Source organism: Mus caroli, chromosome 1 (assembly GCF_900094665.2).
Source record: "Mus caroli chromosome 1, CAROLI_EIJ_v1.1, whole genome shotgun sequence".
Lineage (NCBI taxonomy): Eukaryota > Metazoa > Chordata > Mammalia > Rodentia > Muridae > Mus > Mus caroli.
In genome coordinates this window covers 121,249,497-121,271,888 of record NC_034570.1, presented here as the reverse complement: position 1 = coordinate 121,271,888, position 22,392 = coordinate 121,249,497, and the positions used below count along the sequence as shown (strand labels likewise).

Sequence of the window (22,392 nt, the reverse complement as noted above, 5' to 3'; positions counted from 1 at the left end):
AGCTATTATAAATAGAGAGCAGCAATGACTAGGGTTGATGCAGTACCTACAAAGTAGAATGTTGAGTCTTTTACTCTTATGTCAAGGAGTTAGTTGTAGAGCTGTGGCAATGATCTCTTTGAGAATCCTTTTAGCTTTTTGAGAATTCTCCACACTGCAGAGTGGCTGTGTACCAGTTTGCAATCCTATCACCAGTGAATGAGGCTTCCCTTTTCTCCACATCACTTCCCCCATTTGCCATCAGTTGCTTTGTTGATATTTGCAATTTTGATTAGGGTAAGATAAAATCTGAAAGTTATTTTGATTTTTCACTTCACTAATTGCTAGGGACAATAAATATTTTGAGATATTTCTCAGCCTTTTTTCCCCTCTCTTTATAACACTTTATTTTTAAGTGTGTGTGGGGTGGGGAGGCAGGGGTTGTGCATATATGCATGCTGTGTCAAACTGAATATATCCTAGCATCACAATGGAGTTAAAGCCCCTGGAGCTAGAGATACAGGAGGTTGTGAGCTGTCTGACATAGGTGCTGGTGGTAGAGCTCAGATTATCAGCAGAACAGGATCTGTTCTTATCCAGTGAGGTATCTCTCCAGTATCTACAGTTTGTATGTCTTTGGAGAGTTGAATCAGGAAAGGCTGAAAGCCTTTCCTCTAAAGTCAGAGAGTAGACAACAGTGTCAAACTCTCACTTAAATTTAATGCTGTAATTTTTAGGCAGAGAAATAAATCAAGTGTAAAAAACCAGAACATACAAATAGGAAAGACAGAAGTCAAATTATCCTTATTTTCAGAAGATATGATATGAAGACCCCTATAGAGTCTAAAGATTCCACCAAAAAAAAAAAAAAACCTCTTAGTTTTTTACTTTCAGCAAAGTACAAAGACACAAAATCCACTTGCAAAAATAATGAGCATGCTGAGAAAGAAATCAAGGAAGCAATCTGATTCAAAATAGCCTCAAAATATCTAGAAATAAAGCTAACCAGGGAAGAAAAAAAACCTTCTATAATGAAAACTATAAAGCACTGAAGAAAGAAATTGGAAAAGACACTAGAAAATGGAAAATACCTCTCATGTTCATGGGGTGGCAGAATAAATATTGTAAAAATAACCAAAAGCAATCCACAGATTCAGTACAATTCTCACCAAAGTTTCAATGACATTCTTAACAAAGCACATATTTCTAGGAATTTTAGCTCCTGTGAAAATTTACTAGGACTATAATCATGCATAAAACTATGTCCCACCATGTGATCTCCTGTGTGTGTCTATGCATGCATGTGCATATGCATGTGTTCCTTTGTGTGAGCATGTATGCATACATGTGTGTGTGTACATGTACATATATGTATGTGTCTTTGTGCCTGTGTGTGCATGTGCATGTATTCCATAGGCATGCATCTGTGTGTATATCTCTGTGTGTCTGTGTGTATGCATACAGAGTAATATGTTAATATGTGTTTATGTGTGTGCCTACATTTATGTGTATGAATGTGAGGGTGTACATATGCATGTGTGCATGTGTGGACATATATGTGCCTGTGTATACAGGTGTGTGCATTTGATTATGTGTGCACTTCTAGGAATTTTAGTTCCTGTACAGATTTATATAACTAGCACTACAACCAAGCCCAGAAATGTCACACTACCTGGTTTCCTGTGTGTCTCATCATAATGGCATCCTAACACCACTGGTCCCAGGTAACTTCTAATCTATTGATCTCTATTTTGTCTGATTGGCTTTATTATTAATTGTTTGTCTACATGTCCTTTCTTGTCTGCCTTTGGGTTTCATTCTCACACTGCCAGGCCATTGTTTCACCTCTGGGAAAGGCTTAGAGAAATCTGACATCTCTTTTTATCTACTAACTCCCAGGCCCTCCAGGGGCCAGCACTTCCTTGCCTCATCCTGCTGTGGCCACAGGATAACAGTCAGGCACTCTCTTGCCCCTCTCAGCTTCCCATTTCTCCATGTGAGAATTTCTCTGTTGCTCTGGTGACCTTCCAAGCACACTGATGCCAAAAGACTTTGCACTTAGCTTCTGTTCTGCTTGGAATACTCTTCCCAGAGAGGGGCACTGTCCATCTTTTTAACAAAGCTCTCTGCACAAAGGTCACCACTGAAGAAAAACATTTCCGACCTTCTCACTGAAAGTACTGTACAACCCCTCTCATCTCCTTATTGCTATCTCTTCTCTGAGCCTGCTTTAGTTTTCCTTGTAAGACCCATGAGCCTTTAGTGTTTATTTCCCTCTATCTCTCTTCTCTCTTCTATTATCAGAATGTAAACAAGAGAAGAGGTAAAGCCATAAAACTACCGCTTTTCTATTGTATTTTGAGTGTTTAAAAAAGTTTATGCATACAGTGGGTGCTCAATAGCATGCCTAAATTGTCATTAATGACCTCTGATACACATTATAAATAGTAAGACTCTCTTAGCAAGTTGGCAATGTTTGTATGAGACTGTATAGTATAGGCAAGGAAGTTAAGAAAACAAGCATGCTAACTTACTTCTTAAAACTTAAATAGCCCAACATTTCTGATATAAGTTTTGGTAATACCAACCAAAATTTGAAATGTTCAAACAATTGTATTCCAAGGAATCATCGAAAGCTATTTACATTTGAATAAATCACAGAAAGACATTTTTGTCAATGTTTTGAGACAGGTTTAATATTTTATAAATTATCAGTAACAAGAAAATTCATTTTAAACAAGAAAATTAATTTTAAATATTCTTCTAAATGGCAATGATAATATTAATATATACAATCTATACAATGGGCATTAGGATATTTTTATGCTAAGGAATAGACTTAGGGGCCATCATACAAAATCAAAAGGCAAAGGAAAGTCATAGAGAAATATAAAGGTATCCCTTAATATTTTCAGGAGATTAGTTCCAGAAATATCCATCGTATATCAAAATCCAGGGAGGATCAAGTTCTGCATAGAATGCAGTATGTTTTTATATAAATCCTAGGCCATGGTCCATTACACCCTAAATCAATTCTGGATGACTCATGACACTTAGTACAGTGTGAATGCCAAGTAAATAGTTCCTATACTGGCTTCTTTAGGAATGAGAAGCAAATATTCTGCGTATGTATTGTAATATGTCACTGTTCTTTTCTATTCTCACTGAATGCACATGCATAGAACTACAGTTATGAAGAATCAGCTAGAGTGCATGCCCATCCCCGTGTGTGTGTGTGTGAAATGTTAAATTAGATCAAAATTGCATAATATACTTCTTTTATAATTCTAAGAACCATTTACAAAAATATTAAGCAGAATATAGTCTTACTGAGTTTCTAGAAATTATCCTTGACAGACAATGTCATAAGATATTTGTCATAATATAGTTCCCTTTTACTAAAGGCATTTGCCTTTCAAGACAATTTTCCTCAACAAAAAAAAAAGGAATAAATTGCTAGTGGTGGGATCTCAGAGAGAGCCCTCTGCTCAACATGGTTTCTCAGGGCATCTCACAGTGATCATATAGCCAGTGCCACCACTACCACCATCAAAGGGTAGTGGCAAGAATATCTAACACTTCAGCCATCTAAGCTCCCAGTATGCTGCCTGGGAAACCCCTGAAGGGGCTGGTGTGGGAAGTTAAGGATTCCATCCCTAGCATTCAATAGACAGGAGGAGAGTCTTTCACTTGTTTAATCCAGGCACCATGTAGCTGTGTTAATTAGGAGCAGGCCTAGGCTGCAATTGCAGCATCAGAGCTCACAGCCCTCAATCAGCACGGCTTAGTGAATCACACTTCCACTACACTGGCTCCATCCTAAAATCAAAACTACCTCATAAGTGTACCCCTTTGATCCAAAACAGCAGATCCTCTCATTACTTAGTTTTTTAAGCCATGAAATTTATCATCAAAAGAGTTTCTCAGATGTTCTTCTGGGAGAATGAGAATGATTAAGTGTGTTCTAGTTAACCTGACTTGGAAATAACTCCATGCACATACCCGGCTGGCCATCAATCAACATAGCCACTTGGTAGAGGCTGTACATTAGCACAGCAGTTAGCACTCAACGGATTGCTGCAGAGCTGAGTTCCAGCTGGAAGTGAAAAGAAATTCAAGGAAAATACCACTATACGTTTGCAAGATGGAACAGATGGAGGGCATAATGTTGAATGACAGAATGGGAAAATGAAAAAAAAAACCCACATAATCGTGCTTATTACAGCACAAGAGTAAATAGTTGGGAATAGAACAGGTAATGGCACAGTCACAACACTCTACTGAATAAAAGTGTGTACTTTATGGGAAGGGAAGCGGGAGACAAATATCAGAATTTGTCAGGTAAGGAAGCTCAGCTACAGCCTTATATTCAAATATGTTGAACTGTGCTCCACAGCAAACAATTTAAAATTACAAAGACCACCCGAAACCACCCCACACCTGTATGTCCTTCAGAATAGAGTGGTTTCACACACATGCATTTTGTCACTAATGCCATAGAGATATTCAAATTCCTGGATGTCACCATTTCTAAATTTGCGTGACCTCTATGAGATAGGGGTTCAATATTACAGAAAAGGATATGTACAAAGTACAGTAAGAAACCTTTAACACTATCACTCATGGGAAGATACAAACAATCCTATAGGAGATGCCGATATGCATACACCAAAAGAGAACAAAGCAGAAAGGTTGCAAACACTCGGTGTTGGCAGGTTTATAAAACAACCAGAGTAGCACATTTCCATACAGATGGCTAGTGTGTAAAATAGTCCAGTCTACATGGAGATTTTTATAAGCTATATCCACACAATTATTCAGCAATTTCATTCTGTTATTCACACAAGAGGAATGAAAGCATTTTTTACCCACAAAAATCCACACTATAGAATGTCCACAGTGCTTTTATATTTTATAAATAATGGTTTTAAAAGGAGAGAAAGAAAAGTGCCCCACCTAACCCTGACATCCAGCAAGCAACCAACTGATATATCACTGCTGTTTATTCAATTACTCAACCTTGGAGAAATGAATAAAAGACAACACAAAATAGCACACAGTGTGTGATTCTGTTTGTATAAAACCATAGGATATGATAAACTAAGCTGCTTGCTTCTTTAATGTGCTGGGAAGCAGAATCAGATGAGAAGGGTCAGTAAAACTTTCTGGGGTTGACAGATGTGTTTAAATACCCATTAAGGCTTACTGTCTGTGGAGGCTTGCTGCCCCAGCAAAGGGGGATACTAAAGGAGTGAGGCAGGAGTGGATGTGTGGGTCAGGGAGCATCCTCTTAGAGGCAATGGGGATGGAACATGGTTGAAGGATTTGCAGAGGGGAGACTGGGTAGGGGGACAACTTTTGAAATGTAAATGAATAAAATAAATAAGTAAAAATTTTTTTTAGAAAGAAGAGTATAAAAATAGACTTATCATCTGAATACTTTACTACATGTAAATACAACATCTTACTAATAATTAATCATAGAGGTATGATAAGGTAGAAACAACACTTCAACTGTGCAGAGGCTTTATCAAAATTTCATTCACTTAGGAGCATATCTGGAACACTACCAATGGCACATTCATACTTGATATAGTATAGGAAGGAGGGAATGGACAAGAATGAGGAGAAATCCACCAAGTCTGAAGCCATTTGTCATTAGTGTGATGATGTGTTGAGGACATTGGCAGAACCTATGTGGGAGGCTGCATCTGGGGATGCCATTTCCTATCATTCTATTCGGAGTCAATATACACTCAGGACTTTTCTAGCCCTAGGCTTTCAGTTTGTAAAATGTAGTATCACAAACACAAGATTAATTTGATTGCTTGTAAAAGAAGAATTTTTTGACCTGAAGATGGAGCTCATTTGTTGGAATGCTTACCAAGTGGGCATGAGATCCTAGGATCCACGTCCTGCAGCATTCCTTAAAAGAGGGGAAGATGACACATATCTGTAATCCCTACAGTTTTTGAAGGAGAGGTAAAAGGATCAAAAGTCCAAGGTCAGATATGAGGTTTTGTCTCTAAAATTAAAAATCTATAGTAAGAACATTACCTAAAACAACTGGATGATATATATATTTTTTGAGGGTCAAGGTGTCAGAATGACAACAGGAATTTCTGAGTTAACTTTACTGGACTGTGGGGAGAATATCACAATGTAGCACAGATTATTAGAATTTGCTATACAGCCCACACTGTCATCAAACCCTATAGTCCTGCAACCCCAAACTCCTAAATAGTGAGTTTAAAGACCTATCCTAGCACCTTGACTGATTTTTGCTTTTTATAAAAGTAAAGCTACTAGAATCTTGTTACACATGTGCCTCCTGTGTTGTGGCCACATGAACTGCTTATTGGATGATACTGCTCAAAACTGATGCACAGAGGACTAACCTTTGCCTTGGTGCTTTCTGAGAGCTTGTCAGAATGTACCCTAGTGTGTGTTTGTGTGCATGGGGGGTGATGATGAAGATTTGAAGTTTGAAAGCTCTCCAGTTAATTTATATAGAGGAAATACAAGAAAATCTGAATTAACTGTATGGCCAGGTGGGAGTTCCTTCATACACTATTAGATAAGAGACTTTTAGTCTCCATGCATAAATATATCTCCCATTTTAATATTTTCTAAATCTAGAAAAGCCATTATATCCCCATTGTACATCCTAAACCAAAGGGACTCTGTTCTTTCTAGTTGTTTACAATGGAAAAATAGAAGACAAATCAATTCAAGGTGATAACCCAGGTCAAAATTCAATGGTGTATTTTCAAATAGTGACTACATAAAAGTTAATTTGTACTTCATTAAGAGGTAATTAGAGTTTATCATGTATCCTTTATAATTATGAAATACAAAAATATTTGCCAGAGGAAAATTTGAAGGACAGAGTTCATTGATAGAGCAAGAGCACATAGAAAGCACATTGCTAATGTGTTTAAAGGTTTGAGAGTGTTTATATGAAAAATAGATTTCTGTTGTAGCTTTTAAGCACAGAACTTGAGCAAATAGGTGCAAATAAAGTATTTCAAGAAAAAATTATACTTACTAATTACTACTCTGTAAAGAAAAGTGTGTATTTCTAGCATGAACTGAAAACAACATTCTGGGATGCTTTCAAGAGGAATTTGTTTTGTCTGAGAGACATAGGCACCTCTAATCCCATTGAAACTGGATACACAAAGTTCCTCTCTCTTGCTTAGTTGGGTGGTAGAGGTAACAGGAGCAGTTAGAGCAAATCTACTGAAGTTATATCTAAATTCTAAGTCTTCACCTACACAAACTGAAAGGGCACTGGTGTGATCCTGACAGTGACTTAATGTTGGGTACAAGTATTAAAAATGCTGACACTTGAAACTCTGTAATATGAACACAAGTTTTCCCTACACTGTGAAGAAAACAGTCTAGCTTACATTTCTAAAATAAACATCTCCAAAGACAAATACATATATGGGCGAGGAAGAGAGAGGGGGGGGGGGGAAGCAAGGAAGGGAGGAGGCTGAGGAAGAAGGAATGTAATTATGACATTTAAAATGATGATGTCCCTTTGAACTAGTGGGCAGGACCACTCACATTATTAAAGCATAATGGTAAATAATCCACACACTGTGTGTCATTTTGCCAGTGTTCATTTCCATTCAGACAACCTTACCTCCCAATGTCCAAAGTTACCTATGGATACACACTGATATATCTAGATGTATCAATCCTATGCCCTACCTTTGTTTCCTTTGCCTCACTCCTGCATGCAGTCCATTCCAATGCAACTTCTTATTGAAATTCTAAAGGATCTTCTGCTGTCCTAGCTTTTGAAAGTCCTTTATCTAAATGTCACAACTTCCAGACATACTCTGGTATTTGTCTTTTAAAACTAAATATCAAGAATGATCACATAAAAATCACTTCCAATCTCCTACCCTTCTCCTGAGATTTCCAATCTATATTTTCTTAGCAAAATAATAATAATAATACAATACTGAGAATTGTATCTACATTATAAGCATGGTCCCATCAACAACTCATGTTAAATAGTGAAGGCTTGCCTGGACACATGGCAAAATGAAGTTGTATAAAGCTGAACTTAAGAAGTATGATATGATGTTCAAATTAAGATTACAAGAAAATGCCCAGCTCCTTTGAAAACTCTTATATAGACATAAAAGAAGATCAAAATACCTTGACCTGCAAATATGTCTAAAATGTAACATACAACTCCCCTTTACAAAGAATAAAAAGGAAACCAGGCAGAGTTAACACACCGAGCTTCAGAATTCTGAAAGTGAGCAGATTGATGTGTGGAATTTAGTCGACATATCTTTTAAGCTTTTATTCTGTCTTGAACTAGTTGGAAAATGAGTTACAAATAATTATCTCCCTCTCTATAAAAGGTTAAAGGAATTCAAGGATCTTTTGACATAGAATTATCACCACAGGAGTTTCCTACAGGGTCATGAAGAAAAGCCATGTGGATTATATAAGATATAAGAATCAACTAGCAAATGGGAATCCACAGTCTTAGCTAAAAAGCAATTAGAGTTAGCAAAGTCATTAAAAGCTTTGATGCTGAAGCCACTATCTCCACACTGTGGCCCCCACCCCAATGGACACACACACACACACACACACACACACACCCCTAAAGGAATCTTCACTGGAGTAAGTTCTCTTGGGAGCCCTGTGGTTCCTGGGGCTTCCTTCCAATCCAAAGAACTTGAATAGTTGCCGAATTTAGCTTGGTAGAAATTAGACTAGAGAGTAAATTAGTGTGAGGGAAAATAGCTTTAAGTTAGGAGGAAAGGAATACTTTATAGAAACATTCACTTTCCTTGCCAGGATAAAGGGTGGGAAATTGTATGGTGTTAGAAGTTGAAGTCCTGAAGCTTGCATCGTCAACTCTCCAGCTCTAAGACAGGCCGGCTTCAATTGCTGCAAGCCTTAGTTTCCACATCTCATAAGAATCAGATTGCACCAGTCTTTCCTACACCTCTCTACTAGTAAGAATAACCCAAAATGTTCTCATTTCCAGGACACAGACTAGGATCACAGAATTAGAAGAAACTTCATTTGAGGAGTCCAGAAAGCAATAGACTTAAGAATCAGAGGACTCACTTGGGAGGCAGAGTTTCTTTGAGTTTCAGGCCAGCCTTGTCTACAAAGATAGAGTTCCAGGACAGCCAGGATTGTTACAGAGAGAAGTCCTATCTCAAAACAAAAAAAAAGTCAGAGGACTTATTTATATTAAAAAATTATGACTAGTGGTAATTCTTTATAAAAGGATGATTAAATTGCTTCTGTCCCTGACTCCATTTCCTTAAAGCCTATTTTATTTAATACTTTGCCTTAATGTCAGGAGATGTATGTAGAAAAGTATTATTGAATCAATAAATGATTAGAGATTATTTTAATAAAATAGAGCTATTTTAATGACAGGTCATTAATTTTAATCTATCATTAAAATCATGATAGATGTGGTTGTAGCTATAAGCAGTTAGAAGTAGACTCATGGAATCATGTGAGTCTTCCGATGTGTAGCACTTAGCAGGAAAGAGCATTTCATGTGTAACACCTGGGAAAAACCTGTAGCCTTCCCAATACATCCCTTCAGTGACAGAAACTGCGGTAGAAAACAAGGGGCATGTGGTACATACAGAGATTGTCTTCATAGTACAATTTCATGTCCATATTCCACATATTACCTTCTCCCATAGGATTGGAATAAGTACATTTTTCTATCTTCACCTTTAAAGGGGAAAAGTTAAAGTCAGACAAATAATAATACACCTGCTCAAAGTGAGGGCCATGATGGACAATACAAAACCAAGTGAGAATTCCATTCTCCTGACTCTCAATGTAGCCCTTCTTCTACTCTCATCCCTGAAACAAGAACACTGATCCTATTATCTCTATTTCTGTACACCTCAAATCTGTCGTGCCCAGATGTGCTTAGAGCGATAGGATGTAGGTGTCACTTGAAGCTGCCAAGAAGCATACTCTGCCTTTGATAGCCAGAGCTGCCCCCAGGGTATGCAGTTGATGCAGCAGAAAGCATACTCTTTGGAAATGTAACAATTTCCATTGCAGAATACTATAATTTTCCAAATAGATTATTTTAATTATATAGTTTAACACTAATAATAGCTTATGTGTGAACACTACAAAGTGATATATCTGATAATCTCTCTACATATAATATATCTGTAAAAACAAGGTTTACAAGTTTGCTTTCAGTCAATCTGAAGTTTTGAAAGATGTGAAAACGATATTGTTTCATATAAGAGAGGCAGCCCTTCCTGGTTATAATTTGAATACCACCGAATTATTTATGACATGCGATTTTAGCATTGGTATAAAGGGATGATGTTACCTTCTAGGCCATAGTTGGACAGTATTACCTTAAGCCACCTAATAAGAGGCCAGGGATTCTACAGGAGGTGTCCTCTCCTGTCAGTCCACCCACTATGTAAACAGGCATTCTATGCCTTGTGTTTCACTACCTCAAATGACCTATAAGAAACAGACATAATGAAGATACTTTACTAGGGGCAGTGCTGTGGATAAATGAACTACCCTTTGTCTCAGGCCAAGGAGTCCAACAGCTTCTGGCAGTATCTATGGAAACATCACAGGTTAACATAGTATTCTTAAAGTAGGTATTACCTTAAACTCTTCCATTGCTTGATACATGTGTGTACTACTAGTCAATTTTAAACTCACAAGCAGCACTTCCTAGAAGTGCTCAAACAGTCATCCTTAAGGCCTTTAGCATGTTATTCCTTGCTAGATTTTGTATTTGTGCTCTCAGCAATCCTGGAGATATTTTATGACTATATTTTGATTGAAAATAGGCCAAATGCTCCTCCTCACCTCATTTTACATAAAATATTACACTACTGGTCTCATATTGCAGTCTGTAAACTTCCTGAAGTCCAGTCAGCTTTGAATGTGATTTCCATATCTAAATTCCCAGTAAAGTGCTCAACATGTTAGCAATAATTTTGGGATGCATTTCACCATATGAGAACTCAGCATAGAGGGTTTGGGTTAGAGATAAGGAGTGACTACTTACACTACCTTATCCCAACATCAAAGCTGTCAATCAAGTGCCCAGTGTCTACTAGATCCTATGTATTTACAGTTGAACCTCTTTGCACAGGGAAGAGTAATATAACTCCACTAATGAAAGAAACTTCCTGTTGGAGCAGATTCTAACTCTAATTTTACAGATGAGGAGGCTGAGGCATTTTCATTTTAATAGGAATTTTAAAGGCAAAGCCTTTTGCTCTTCTAGGATGTTAACTTAATCTTGCATTTGGAATATGCTTTTTATACACCTGAACTGTAAGATTCATGGTAATAGACCCATGTAATCTGATTTTGTGTTTCTCCTTCCAATTGGCTTTGGTTTTCTCATATTGTGGGCTGATATATTCATCTCCATTCCAAATACATGGCATGATGCTTAGCCTGTAGAACTGTCTTTAAATAAGTGTGTGAATGATTAATTTTTACAAATGAATAATTTGTGCTTTCGGAGCCTTTCATGGGTTAGGTGGTGTGATGTGATTTTTCTCTTCTTTAAAAATGGATCCTACTGACAGCTCTAATGTTATTTCAATTTTACAGATGAGAGACCTGGAGTCTTACTGAGGGTGTCTGACATTCCTGTCATCATACTGCTAAGAATGGGACACCTCTTCCCAAACTTGGCAATCTCTACCTCAAGCTTAGTGTCTCAGTTACTAAGAACCTAGACCTCTGTGCATTCAGAGTACAACTGACTAAACCAAGAGATGTGCTCTGTCCTGTACCTTTAAAAGAAATGCCAAGTATTCTTTTGTTTCTCACTATCAAGCGGGGGAAGTTTGGGCATGTGGGGCTTTAGCCATTCCAAGGTGTCCATATCTCACTTCTTAGAGTCTTTGAATATGTTATGGAATCTAGCAGATTACTTAACCTATGAGAAAGGAAGAATCAAGACAGAAGAATTCAACCAGCAGAGTACAGAGTGCCAGCATGATATACATTTTCTGGAAAAAGGTAAGAGAAAGAGAGAATTTAATTAGAAAACTGTAATTGATATCAGTACATGAAATAGTATGAGAAATGGTGAGAGAAAATGGTAAATCGAAGAAACAAATTGCATTTCCAAATAGATTGAACACGAGGTAAGAGCCAATGGTAGCAAACTACCAAGGTAGAAAGATGATTGTAGGACTCTTGGCATATTAAGAAACCTTCTAAGGACCTGGGGAAACAGTGAAGAATACAATGTGGGCTACACTAAATTTAAAATGTCTACAGATTATTCAAACAGTAACATAGGCATCTGGGTCAGAGTTCCAAATCTATAAAGCATTGGTACAACATGGGCAAAGCATGTCCAGAGTCATAAATATTACTAAAAACGAAAGAATAGCACACCATTGGGTACATAAGCTCAAGAGTCTATTGTATAGCATGGTGACTACAGTTAGTAATTGCCATGCTTGAAAATGGCTAAAGGTAATATATTAGGGATTCTCACCATAAAAGCAGATGAGGCAGATGCTTATTACTTTAAGTAACTCATCCCACAATATGATCACATATCAAAATATTGCACTGTACACCAGGTAAATGAATTTTCCTCTTAATAAAGAAGTAAAAGGAGAATTGAAAAAGAAAAAAAAAACATAAAGTGATTCAGCCACGCATTCCACATCGAGGTTCTGTTATTAGAAGAAGCATCAAAATGTGGTAGCTTTTATACATTTTATCTTGATGTAGTAATCAATTTCTTTTCAACAGAATCCAAGAAATGGTCCAGAAGATATGAGGATCCACTTAAGTCTGCCTGAGCCCATGGGGATCTGAAAGGTGAGTCTTCCCTCGAGAGAAGTATGTAATGAGGAATTAAAACTCAAGCATGGGAAAATGCCTGAGGAGAATTTGGAAGAAATACTAAAACTTTCTTGCAGAAAGGTGGGCCAAATAAAGGGAGGCTTTTGCCCCAACCCACTTGCTGGACATTCACATATTTTAAAAGACTTAAGAAATAAATTTGGGAGCAATGGCTTTGTCTCAAAAACTCTGCTGCCAAGAAGAATCTCATTCTCTTTTGGCTTGGCACTCAGACAAATCCAGTCTAGCTGACAAAAGTAATTCAAGTGAGATATTTAACTAAAGATTGTCAATGCTCTAGGCTTAGCATGTTTTTTTCTGACTCTGAAAAGGAAAATTTGACTGTTCGTTAATGAAGTGCAGGTGTGTGTGAATAAAGGCAACGAAGAAGAAGCTGTCCAAAAGTCAAAAGAAGTGCCTCTAACTAACCCTAAGAACATAGGCAGGAGCTTACATTTATTTATTCAAAAAATATCTATTGAGTTCGGATTCCTTTTTTTCCTAGAAAATGTATGAACTGCTAGGAAGTCTAATGTGGTCCCTGAAAGTATGCTTGCTCTCAAGATTTATTCAAGGTGAAAAAAAAAAGTATTTTAAAAAATGGAGGATGAAATGGAATAAGAAATAATTGGGGTTATAAAAGAAAAAAAGACAGTAAATGTGGAAGAAAAGGAAGAGATGCTGTTGGGTCTCCACCTTCCTTCACACCTACATTATGTTCACCTATAGTGATTAATTGCTGATTGGTCTTATTTATTTCAGAACATAGACATAAAGTCCAAAGGCTGATACCTTTAGAGAATAATGCCTATATGAGAATTTGTGTTAGTGCCTTATTGGGACAGTGAGACATCACTGAAAAATCTCAACTCATATCCAGTTCTAGCCCTTGGTAATCTCCCTCTTCCATGATACTACAAGTTTTCATTTAATAACACGTGACATAGAATTATCAATGTATGTGGGCTAGTTTTGAATATATATTTCATTTCTAAGAGGACAAACACCCAATTTTCTTCTTTACAGGAACCATATGTTCCCATATGTCCACAAGCATGTCTAGTTATCTATAAGCCATTTCTTTTTCCCATGAACAATGTATTCAGTGTAAAGTGTCACCCTCAGCTATCCTGAAGCTTGTTTAGTTCAGTCCTGCTCTGGCTTAAATCATGTGAAGTATATCTTGAACTACATAAATTGGGAAATATATAATGTCAAGAAGTGCCTGATAATTTACTTAATGATTAAAATCGGGGCTCTTCAGTAGTTTTGCTAATCATAGTAATTTAATAAACATGCCTATATCACACATAAGTTTGTTATACTTGATTTAGAAAGTCACTGAGCTTGGATTTTTAAAAAGCAATCAAACACATCCAATAAAAATCAACCTTAATTTACACTTCCAGTGACCAAGTTGCCTCTAAATATTTAATAATCCTTTTCTCTGCGCAAAATGATTCACATTTTGGAGAAAATATTAAAGCTATATTCATTTATATCTTTTATCTATTTTTATTTGTCAATCTATAATCTATCAACCTCAACCATTCAATTAAACAATCAATCATGTAGTCAATGTTTGCCTATATAATAAAGTAAGACACGCATACACACAACACAACACACACACACACACACTGCTGTGAGTTAGCAAAGGCTATTTCATTCAGAGTCCATTTTCTTCCTTAGCACAAACAACATAAAATGCTACCACCCTGTTTAAATAGCCTGTTTTGCCTCTTGGGTGACAGTGAAGGGCAGTGCATAGTCTTATCCCTATACCACCTCATTCTCTATTTCAAAGGAGCATATTGATTGAAAGTCTAGTCTCCAAAGACAAGCAAAGGACATTCCTAGTCTTTGGCAAGATTGGAGAAGATCATTTTCAATCTTACCTTAAGAAATAGATCTGTCTGCTCAGAACTAATATTATTTGTATCTCAAAATGTTCCTGGATAGCCAAATATGTTTGCCAATAGGACTTGACCACTTTTAAGAGTCTCCTTAGCATATGGACATTTTAATATTCTTACACAGAGCTGAGCATAAGGAGATTCATCATCTGCTTTCAAAGCTCAAGCATACTATCAAAAATAAAGTATTAACTCCAACTTCAGAATAATGCAGAAAGCCTTCTTTCTCGGTGCCTATAAAATTCCCTTATTCCCTTAATTCTCCTCACAACAGTTTAAAGGCCATGTCAATATAGAAGCATCTTCACTCAGTCCCTACCCACAATGACAACAATCCAAAAAATTACCTTCAGGGATTCTAAAATGCCTTTGACCATGTGGTGTTTGCAATGATCACAAGACTTGTCAATACCAAAGTATAATCATTATATTGCTTTCCTAATAAAATGATGAGAAATTACTGGAGAGATACCTTAAAAACAGTTGTGCTTATGACATAGACTAAAGTAAAGCTGGCCCATGACATAATGTTTTGGAAGAAATCAAATCAATATCATCAGCTTAAAAATTGTTTTAAAGGGGCAGGAGAGATGGCTTTGATACAAGCCTGACAACTTTTATTTGATCCCCAGAACCCAAGCAATGTAAAGAGAGAATTGATTCCCTGGAATGTCCTCTGACTCTGACTTACACCTAAGCACATGGCAAGCATATGCATGAGCACACACATAAATAAATAAATAAGTGAATTAATTTAAAATATGTTTTAAAGAAATGTCAGTCGGGCGTTGTGGCACACACCTTTCATCCCAGCACTAGGGAGGCAGAGGCAGGCGGATTTCTGAGTTCCAGACCAGCCTGGTCTACAAAGTGAGTTCCAGAACAGNAAAAAAGAAGTTCTGGGATTTTTCTTAAAAGACAAAGTTAGAAAAATTTCAATCCTATTGACTTAATTTGACAAGTTGCTATTGCCGTTTTACAATAGAAACTCAAATGTTTTGCATTTAGTTTGGGTCTAGAAGAAATTTATACTGCACTGCTTTTATCAAGGGTTACACATGAACGATAGCAGAAATGAAAGCATTTTATAAGGGAGGTTCACTTGTACTACAGAGCAAAATAAGACCTTTGATAACTTCTGCAGAGTAAGTGGGTCACTATTTCTTGCCTTCCATGTGGCTGTGATGTATTAGAGAAGAGCTTCCCTGGCTGTCCTCAGCTCTGCACAAGAAGACATGTTTGCACCCTCAGACATCCCTTCCCTCAGAGCTGAGGGCTTTTAAAGTGCTTATTGTTTCTCCATGAACCCAAGTATTAATTCAGGATTGTGCCTTGGCCTAAGATAGCACCCTCATGTTTTCATGCTTTATACATGGTTCTCAATCTGGAGTGAACATCTCTTTGTTTACTCTTCTATTGTATAATATTTATTCCTCAGTACTAAAACACTCTCTTTGCAAGGTTTTCCTAATTGTAATCTCCATGGCTAATCTAGATTGCTTTCTGTTGCTGTGATTTAAAAACAAAACAAAACAAAACAAAACAAAACAAAACAAAACAAAACAAAACAAAACAAAACAAAACAAAACCACTCTGGACAAACGCAACTTGGAAAGTATTTAGTGGGCGTATCCAGGTCACAATCTATTGATGAGGGAAAGAAGTCAGGGCACAGGGCAGCAACTCAAGCAGGAAGTGGAGCAAAAGGCATGGAGATGCTGCTCTCTAGCCAACAACCTACTTCCTAGAGAGAGTGCTGTCCCATGTGGCTGACCCTTCTATGTCAATCTTCAATCAACACACTCTCCAACAGTTAACCTCCAACAGGTTAACCTGATCAAGGCCAGTCATCAATTGAAGTTGGCAACCTCTTCCCAGGAGAGTCTAGGATGTGTCAAGTTGAGAATAAAGGACACTATCCACTAGACAAGTTTCCATTAATAAAGCTGGAAATGTGACTGAAGAAACTTCAGATATAGCAGATTTATTAAAAAGGTCATTATGCTTCATAAAAGAAACCTTGGGAAGATGAAATTGCAATAGAAGACACAAAGTCAAAGCAGAAAAAAATAGGTGGGCCATATTTACTCAAGTGTTTGTCTATGAAGCTCCTTGAACTAAGTGAAAGGTAAGAAAAGAGGAGGTGGAACAGAAACATCCTCAACATTGCAAGGATAGCCTGGCGCTTTTAAACTACATGTTGTGTGTTCCAAGTTTAGAAGAGTTATGGCAGTGATTTCTTTTTTCTCATGAAACTCAAAGCATGTAAGTTGTCAATTTTCATGATTGTAATCAGAGAAGAGAAAAGCCATTACTATTTGTAGGCAGCATTATCCCAAAAGGTGATCATTTAAGGTCAGAACTGTAGATGCTTCTAGAACTCTGAGATTAGTCACAAAGTGGTATCTAGCAGGAATAGCTTTATATAATAAAAGTCATATTTTACCATAACTAGAAAGTTTGAATCCCATCTTCTTAAACAAATCTCACAGGAGTGGGGTATGGATACTTGGGAAAGTCCAGGAATTCCCCAGTCTCAAGTCCATTTCACCAGCAGAGGATTAGAGGATTCTCTTAGCATCAACTCTCCACATAGCTGGCAGAAGCCACAGGTTCATCTAGAGCACAAGACTTGTCCTCCAATCTTGTTTATTCAGTCAATAAATTTCCATAAATTTGTGCAAGTTTCCTCATATATCTTATCATTGCCGCAAACTTCACAAACTGGCTCATGGTAGGGAATGTGCTCTCTAACAGAGAGCTGAGGCTAAAGAACAAGCTTGTCTTTTCTTTCTCTTGAGTGACCCCCCCTCTTTAGGTATTAACATTTGTCAATAAAATAGAGGATTATTAATATTTGAGAGAGATATGTCTGTAGAAATATATACACTCACAAAATGCAATAAAACATAGGATATCAAGGAGTAGAGAAAGCTAACTAAAACTAAGGATATCTGAACAAGCCTTATGGAAATCCAGTATGCATGAGAATGTATAAAGTAATTTGAACAGAAGTACAAAGTTGGGTGGACAATGCTGCTCCCAGAAGATACAGTTATTAAGTGAAAATCACAGAGGTAGTCACAGCCTATCTCCCTATGAGTGACAAGTCAGGGAGACCCCGGAGGTACCCAAAGCAATAAAAGCTATTGCCAAGGCTCTTGGTTGCTTACAGTAACTTGATAGCAAGATACAACTGTTGCATGCACCACTTATTTTGGCTAAAGAATACAAGAGGCTAACATAGACTGACCCAGAAGCTCTCCCTGCTCCTGAGCTTTCATAATATCAGAAGGGATAGTGCAGCCTACTGAAGGAGAGAAATATATATATATATATATATATATATATATATATATATATAATCAGTGTTCTCATGGAGTGCTAGATCTTACATCCTATAATGCCAACCTTCCTAGCAAGCTATAACAGCTGGTGCAGTAATGGCATTCTGATTACCATTTGGATGATAACCAACCACTTTTTGAATGACTGTTCCACAGGAGGTATTTTATACCTGACACTATAAATCTGGCCAAAAGCTCATGAGTGGGGAGATTACAGGCCCTAGTAGGAAACTGTTGTTGTTGTTGTTTTGCTTAATGATCATGGTTTGCAAACTATCTATAAATACTTGGTCATAGAAGTTTGCTATGTAACTGGTAGGAATTAATGCAGAGATTTATAGCTAGTCAAAGTACCAAGTATAAGTAACTGAATGCTTAACTATGTATGAGTCATCTATATTAGCCTTCAGTTATCCAAGTCTCCAGAGAATACAGCAGAAGAGTGGACAGAAAGAATATAAGAGCTGAAAGATGAGTAGAGGAACAGAGCTGTAAAGTGCATACTTCTGAGAACATTCGGATTGTTAGACACTTCAACAGTAACTATGGTTACCCACATTGGACCTGTACAAGATGAATGTAGTCAAAGTTCCAATACAAATAGTGGAGAAGACACTAAGTCCCCACCCTTAACCAGGAGCTATCAATAGTTGGTGTTTTCTAAGTGAAACAAAAGAAAAAAATCACTCTCCTTTGGCCACTGGTAGTTAGTTTCATACCTATGTGCATGTGGGAAGCACTAGTTGAACTTAGGGCATGGTTATCCTAAAAGCAGGACAAGAGGTTGGGAGAGTGATGGAGTAGAGGAGAAGTTGAAGGAAGATCTTAGTGGATGGATATGATAGAAATAAAATGTATACAAATTTCAAAGAATAAAGGAATAGTTCTTTCCAAGGTAAGAAAAGTACTACAAGTGGTACTAGGGTGGGCTCTCCTGGTCAGCAGTACCCTCTCCAGGAACTGGCTACCTACCTTCCTTGGTCCTTGATGCAACGGTTGCTGGTAGGCTCTGGGCACAGTACACCTCCCGGGTCTGGATCCCACCACCGCAGATTGGTCCTGTCTCATGCCAAAGTGGATCGTGTTGCTCCAGAAGAAGAGAGGCTTGGCATTCCTTCCATTCAGAGGTTCTCCAGGAATACCTGTTCAGTTTGGTTTGTTTAAAAGAAGAAGAGGCCATGAGGAAAGTATACAGTTCTAAAGAAAGCAGGCAATGTCATCAAATGTGTAGCGAAATCTTTTTCTCTTGGTGGAGAAAGATGCATCCTGGCTTTGCATTAGTAAATTCCTGTTATTTCCTACAGAAAGGCATAGATGTAGCAATAGACAGCACTTGGTGACCAGACCAAAGGAAGGAAAATAAGGCAAGCAATGGATATGTCTCAGTGTACAGTGGAGGAGAGAGTGGAATTAGAGGAAGAATCTGGAAGCACAATAAGGTTCATAAATGGCAGCAGAAATTGTCACTGAGAGCTACTAGACAGACTTTCAGATAACTGCATGCAAGTTAGCTTTCCTTTTCAATTAGGAGAGCAATGCACACTCTTGCAGACACTTAGTCCTCTTTCAAATGGACTCTAACATCTCAATCACAGTGTAAAAAGCATTCTCTTCTCATTTAACACCTTGACACTGGGATAAAGCAATTAAGATGAATTCATTAAAATCTGTGTTACATGTTTATTAAAATGTGTTAACACTGTGTATGTCACAATGTTCAGTCAACAAATATTTTTTCAACATAAGTGGCATGAAGTTATTTAAACTGACTTAGAGATGAGTTCTCCCAGACTTATAATTAATTGTTTAAGAAACATTTTAAACAAGACAAAACTAAAGTAATAAAATACAATAGAGCTTATGTACAACTTACAGAAAACAAAACTGTCAAAATTCACACCTGAATTTACATCCTCAGACATACTTCCCTTGTATGGGTTATTAGACAGCTCTGCCAGCCCAAATCATTAATATAAACTACCACATTCTCATGCATTCCCACAGACTCATCACCTTTCTAGAATGACAAAGAAACACTGAGAACACTCACAGATGTGAGGAAAGATTTCTCAACTATGTGATTGCTTATAACAAAGTAAAATGTAATAATTATCACATGTCAGTACGACCATGTTTTTTTCCCAGAAGTGAGAGTGAAATTGAAAATCAAGCACCAAATATGAAAATATCTAAAAATCTTTATAATGATAAAACCCCTGGAAGTGAATGCCATCATTCTCAAAGGCTTGAATGCATAGAAGCATTTGCCTTTAAGACCTTGTCTTGAAAACAAGGTGAGTAGGAATGAAGGAAAATATCTGATATCAATCTCTGACCTCTACATGCATGCATACAAACAAATGCACTCACATACACTCAAATTTACATGTACACATAGATACCACACAAGACACCATATACAAACATCTGTAGTGTGCACACACCAGGGTAGTGATTTGTGATAAAGAAGGAATTTGGTGTCTCAAGATCAAGTCATCTTCATTGCAGGCAAACACAAACATGATTCTTCTCATTTATGGACAACAGAAAGACTGAGAGAAAGCCAGGTCTCCCTGAATCATAAAGCAGAACTCCTTCAAAGGAATAGCTATAAAGCCACCCATTCCCAACTTCTTACCTATTCTGTCTGGGTGCATAAGTAAAGGACTTGGCTCTGAGCTATGGGACATAGGTCACTTTCTTCTATGGCAAAGTGCAGTGAGCCGTTGGTGGCTGACTATAGTACTGGATGGTTACTCAACTCTTCTCCTTCAGGCACTCTTCTTTCTTGTCTGTCTGTCTGTCTGTCTGTTGGGTCTGTCTGTCTAATAAGGGGCTAGCTACAGCAGCCGACTTGCAGCTAGTAAGACAGGCAAATAAGAAGTTTAGTTTACATGGTGGTATATACCATGCCTACTTAAGAATCACACCACCCTGATCTAAATAGCCCTGCTACTTATTAGTCCCTCAACTTGTAAACTTGATCTCTATTTCCCCATTTATAAGATGCAGATAATCACACCAAACACTGAACTTGGCATACAGTTAAAGTTAATATTCCTTCTATTCTTTTCTCCACTTCATCGTTACTTTGTGTGTGTATGTGTGTGTTTGTGTACGTATACATATGTCTACATATTCTTTTTTTTAACTTGAGACAGGGGCAAGTATTCCAGACTTGTTTTGAACTCATTGTTATGTAGACAAAGATAACCTGGAACTTCTGATTCCTCTAACTCAACCACTAGAATACGCCATAGGTCTCTAACATCACACCTGTTTTATGCAGTGGTGGCGACTGCACCTAGGGCTTCCCACATAATAGTCAAGCATTTTATCACTGATCTAAATCCCTATTTCTCCTGTCTTCTTATATCCTTCTCTGTGTATTTGTCCATTGCTGACTCACCACTCACACACACACACACACACACACACACACACACACACACACACACATGCACACAAGCACACACATTTATTCATGAGGATTTCATAGGTTTCCTCAAAAGTCATATATTAGGTCTTATGTATCACTGTACCCTACATGCTCCAACATCATGCTGCCAGACAAGATGTGCCCTCTGAGTCAATACAGCCCTAACTGTTGTGGGAGTATCCAATCACTCTCTGATTGGAATTGAAGTCTACTTCCCAGGAGGGAATTCATGGCTGGCACTATAAATCTGGTTACCAATGCATGGCTCAGGTGTTCATGGGTTAGTTAAAACAACCTACTGTTTTATTAAATGTTCATGTTGTCAAACTGCCTTATAAATGTTTGTTTTTATACCTATAGATTTGTGTTGCTGGTGAGAGAAGCTTATTTTAAAATGGACAGAAGTTAATGCAGAGACTAGTCAAAACTGTCAGAATAAGAGACTGACTATTTGGCCACAGATGAGATATCTATATCAACCACTTTAACCCTACAACTCAAGAAAAGATGGAGAATATATGTCAGAAAAGATGTTAGAGCCAGAGTCTGGTGAGGATTGTTTTCCTTAGGTATGACATAGCTGTTGTACTCATAGTTAAAATTCTACCAAAGATCAGGAGTGGTGAGAGAGCTGTGTTGGGAAGGCCTAAAGGGCATTGGAAGGGAAGTATGAGGTTGATAGAGTCAAGATTCATTGTACACATATTTAAAATTATCGAAGAAAAATGTTACCTTTTTCTTTTTTTGTTGGTTATTTTATTTTTGTTGAAATTTTTATTAGGTATTTATTTCATTTACATTTCCAATGCTATCCCAAAAGTCCCCCCCACCC

General features: G+C 37.4%; 1 protein-coding gene across 1 annotated transcript in view; it reads right to left on the bottom strand.

Annotated features, from left to right (window-relative positions):
- Thsd7b (thrombospondin type 1 domain containing 7B) overlaps positions 1 to 22,392 on the bottom strand; it is an 879,842-nt gene that overhangs the window by 523,567 nt on the left and 333,883 nt on the right. The window contains exon 5 of the mRNA XM_021164520.2: positions 19,094 to 19,263. Within this exon, the coding sequence (XP_021020179.1) occupies positions 19,094 to 19,263 (170 nt within the window). The remainder of the gene's footprint in view (positions 1 to 19,093; positions 19,264 to 22,392) is intronic.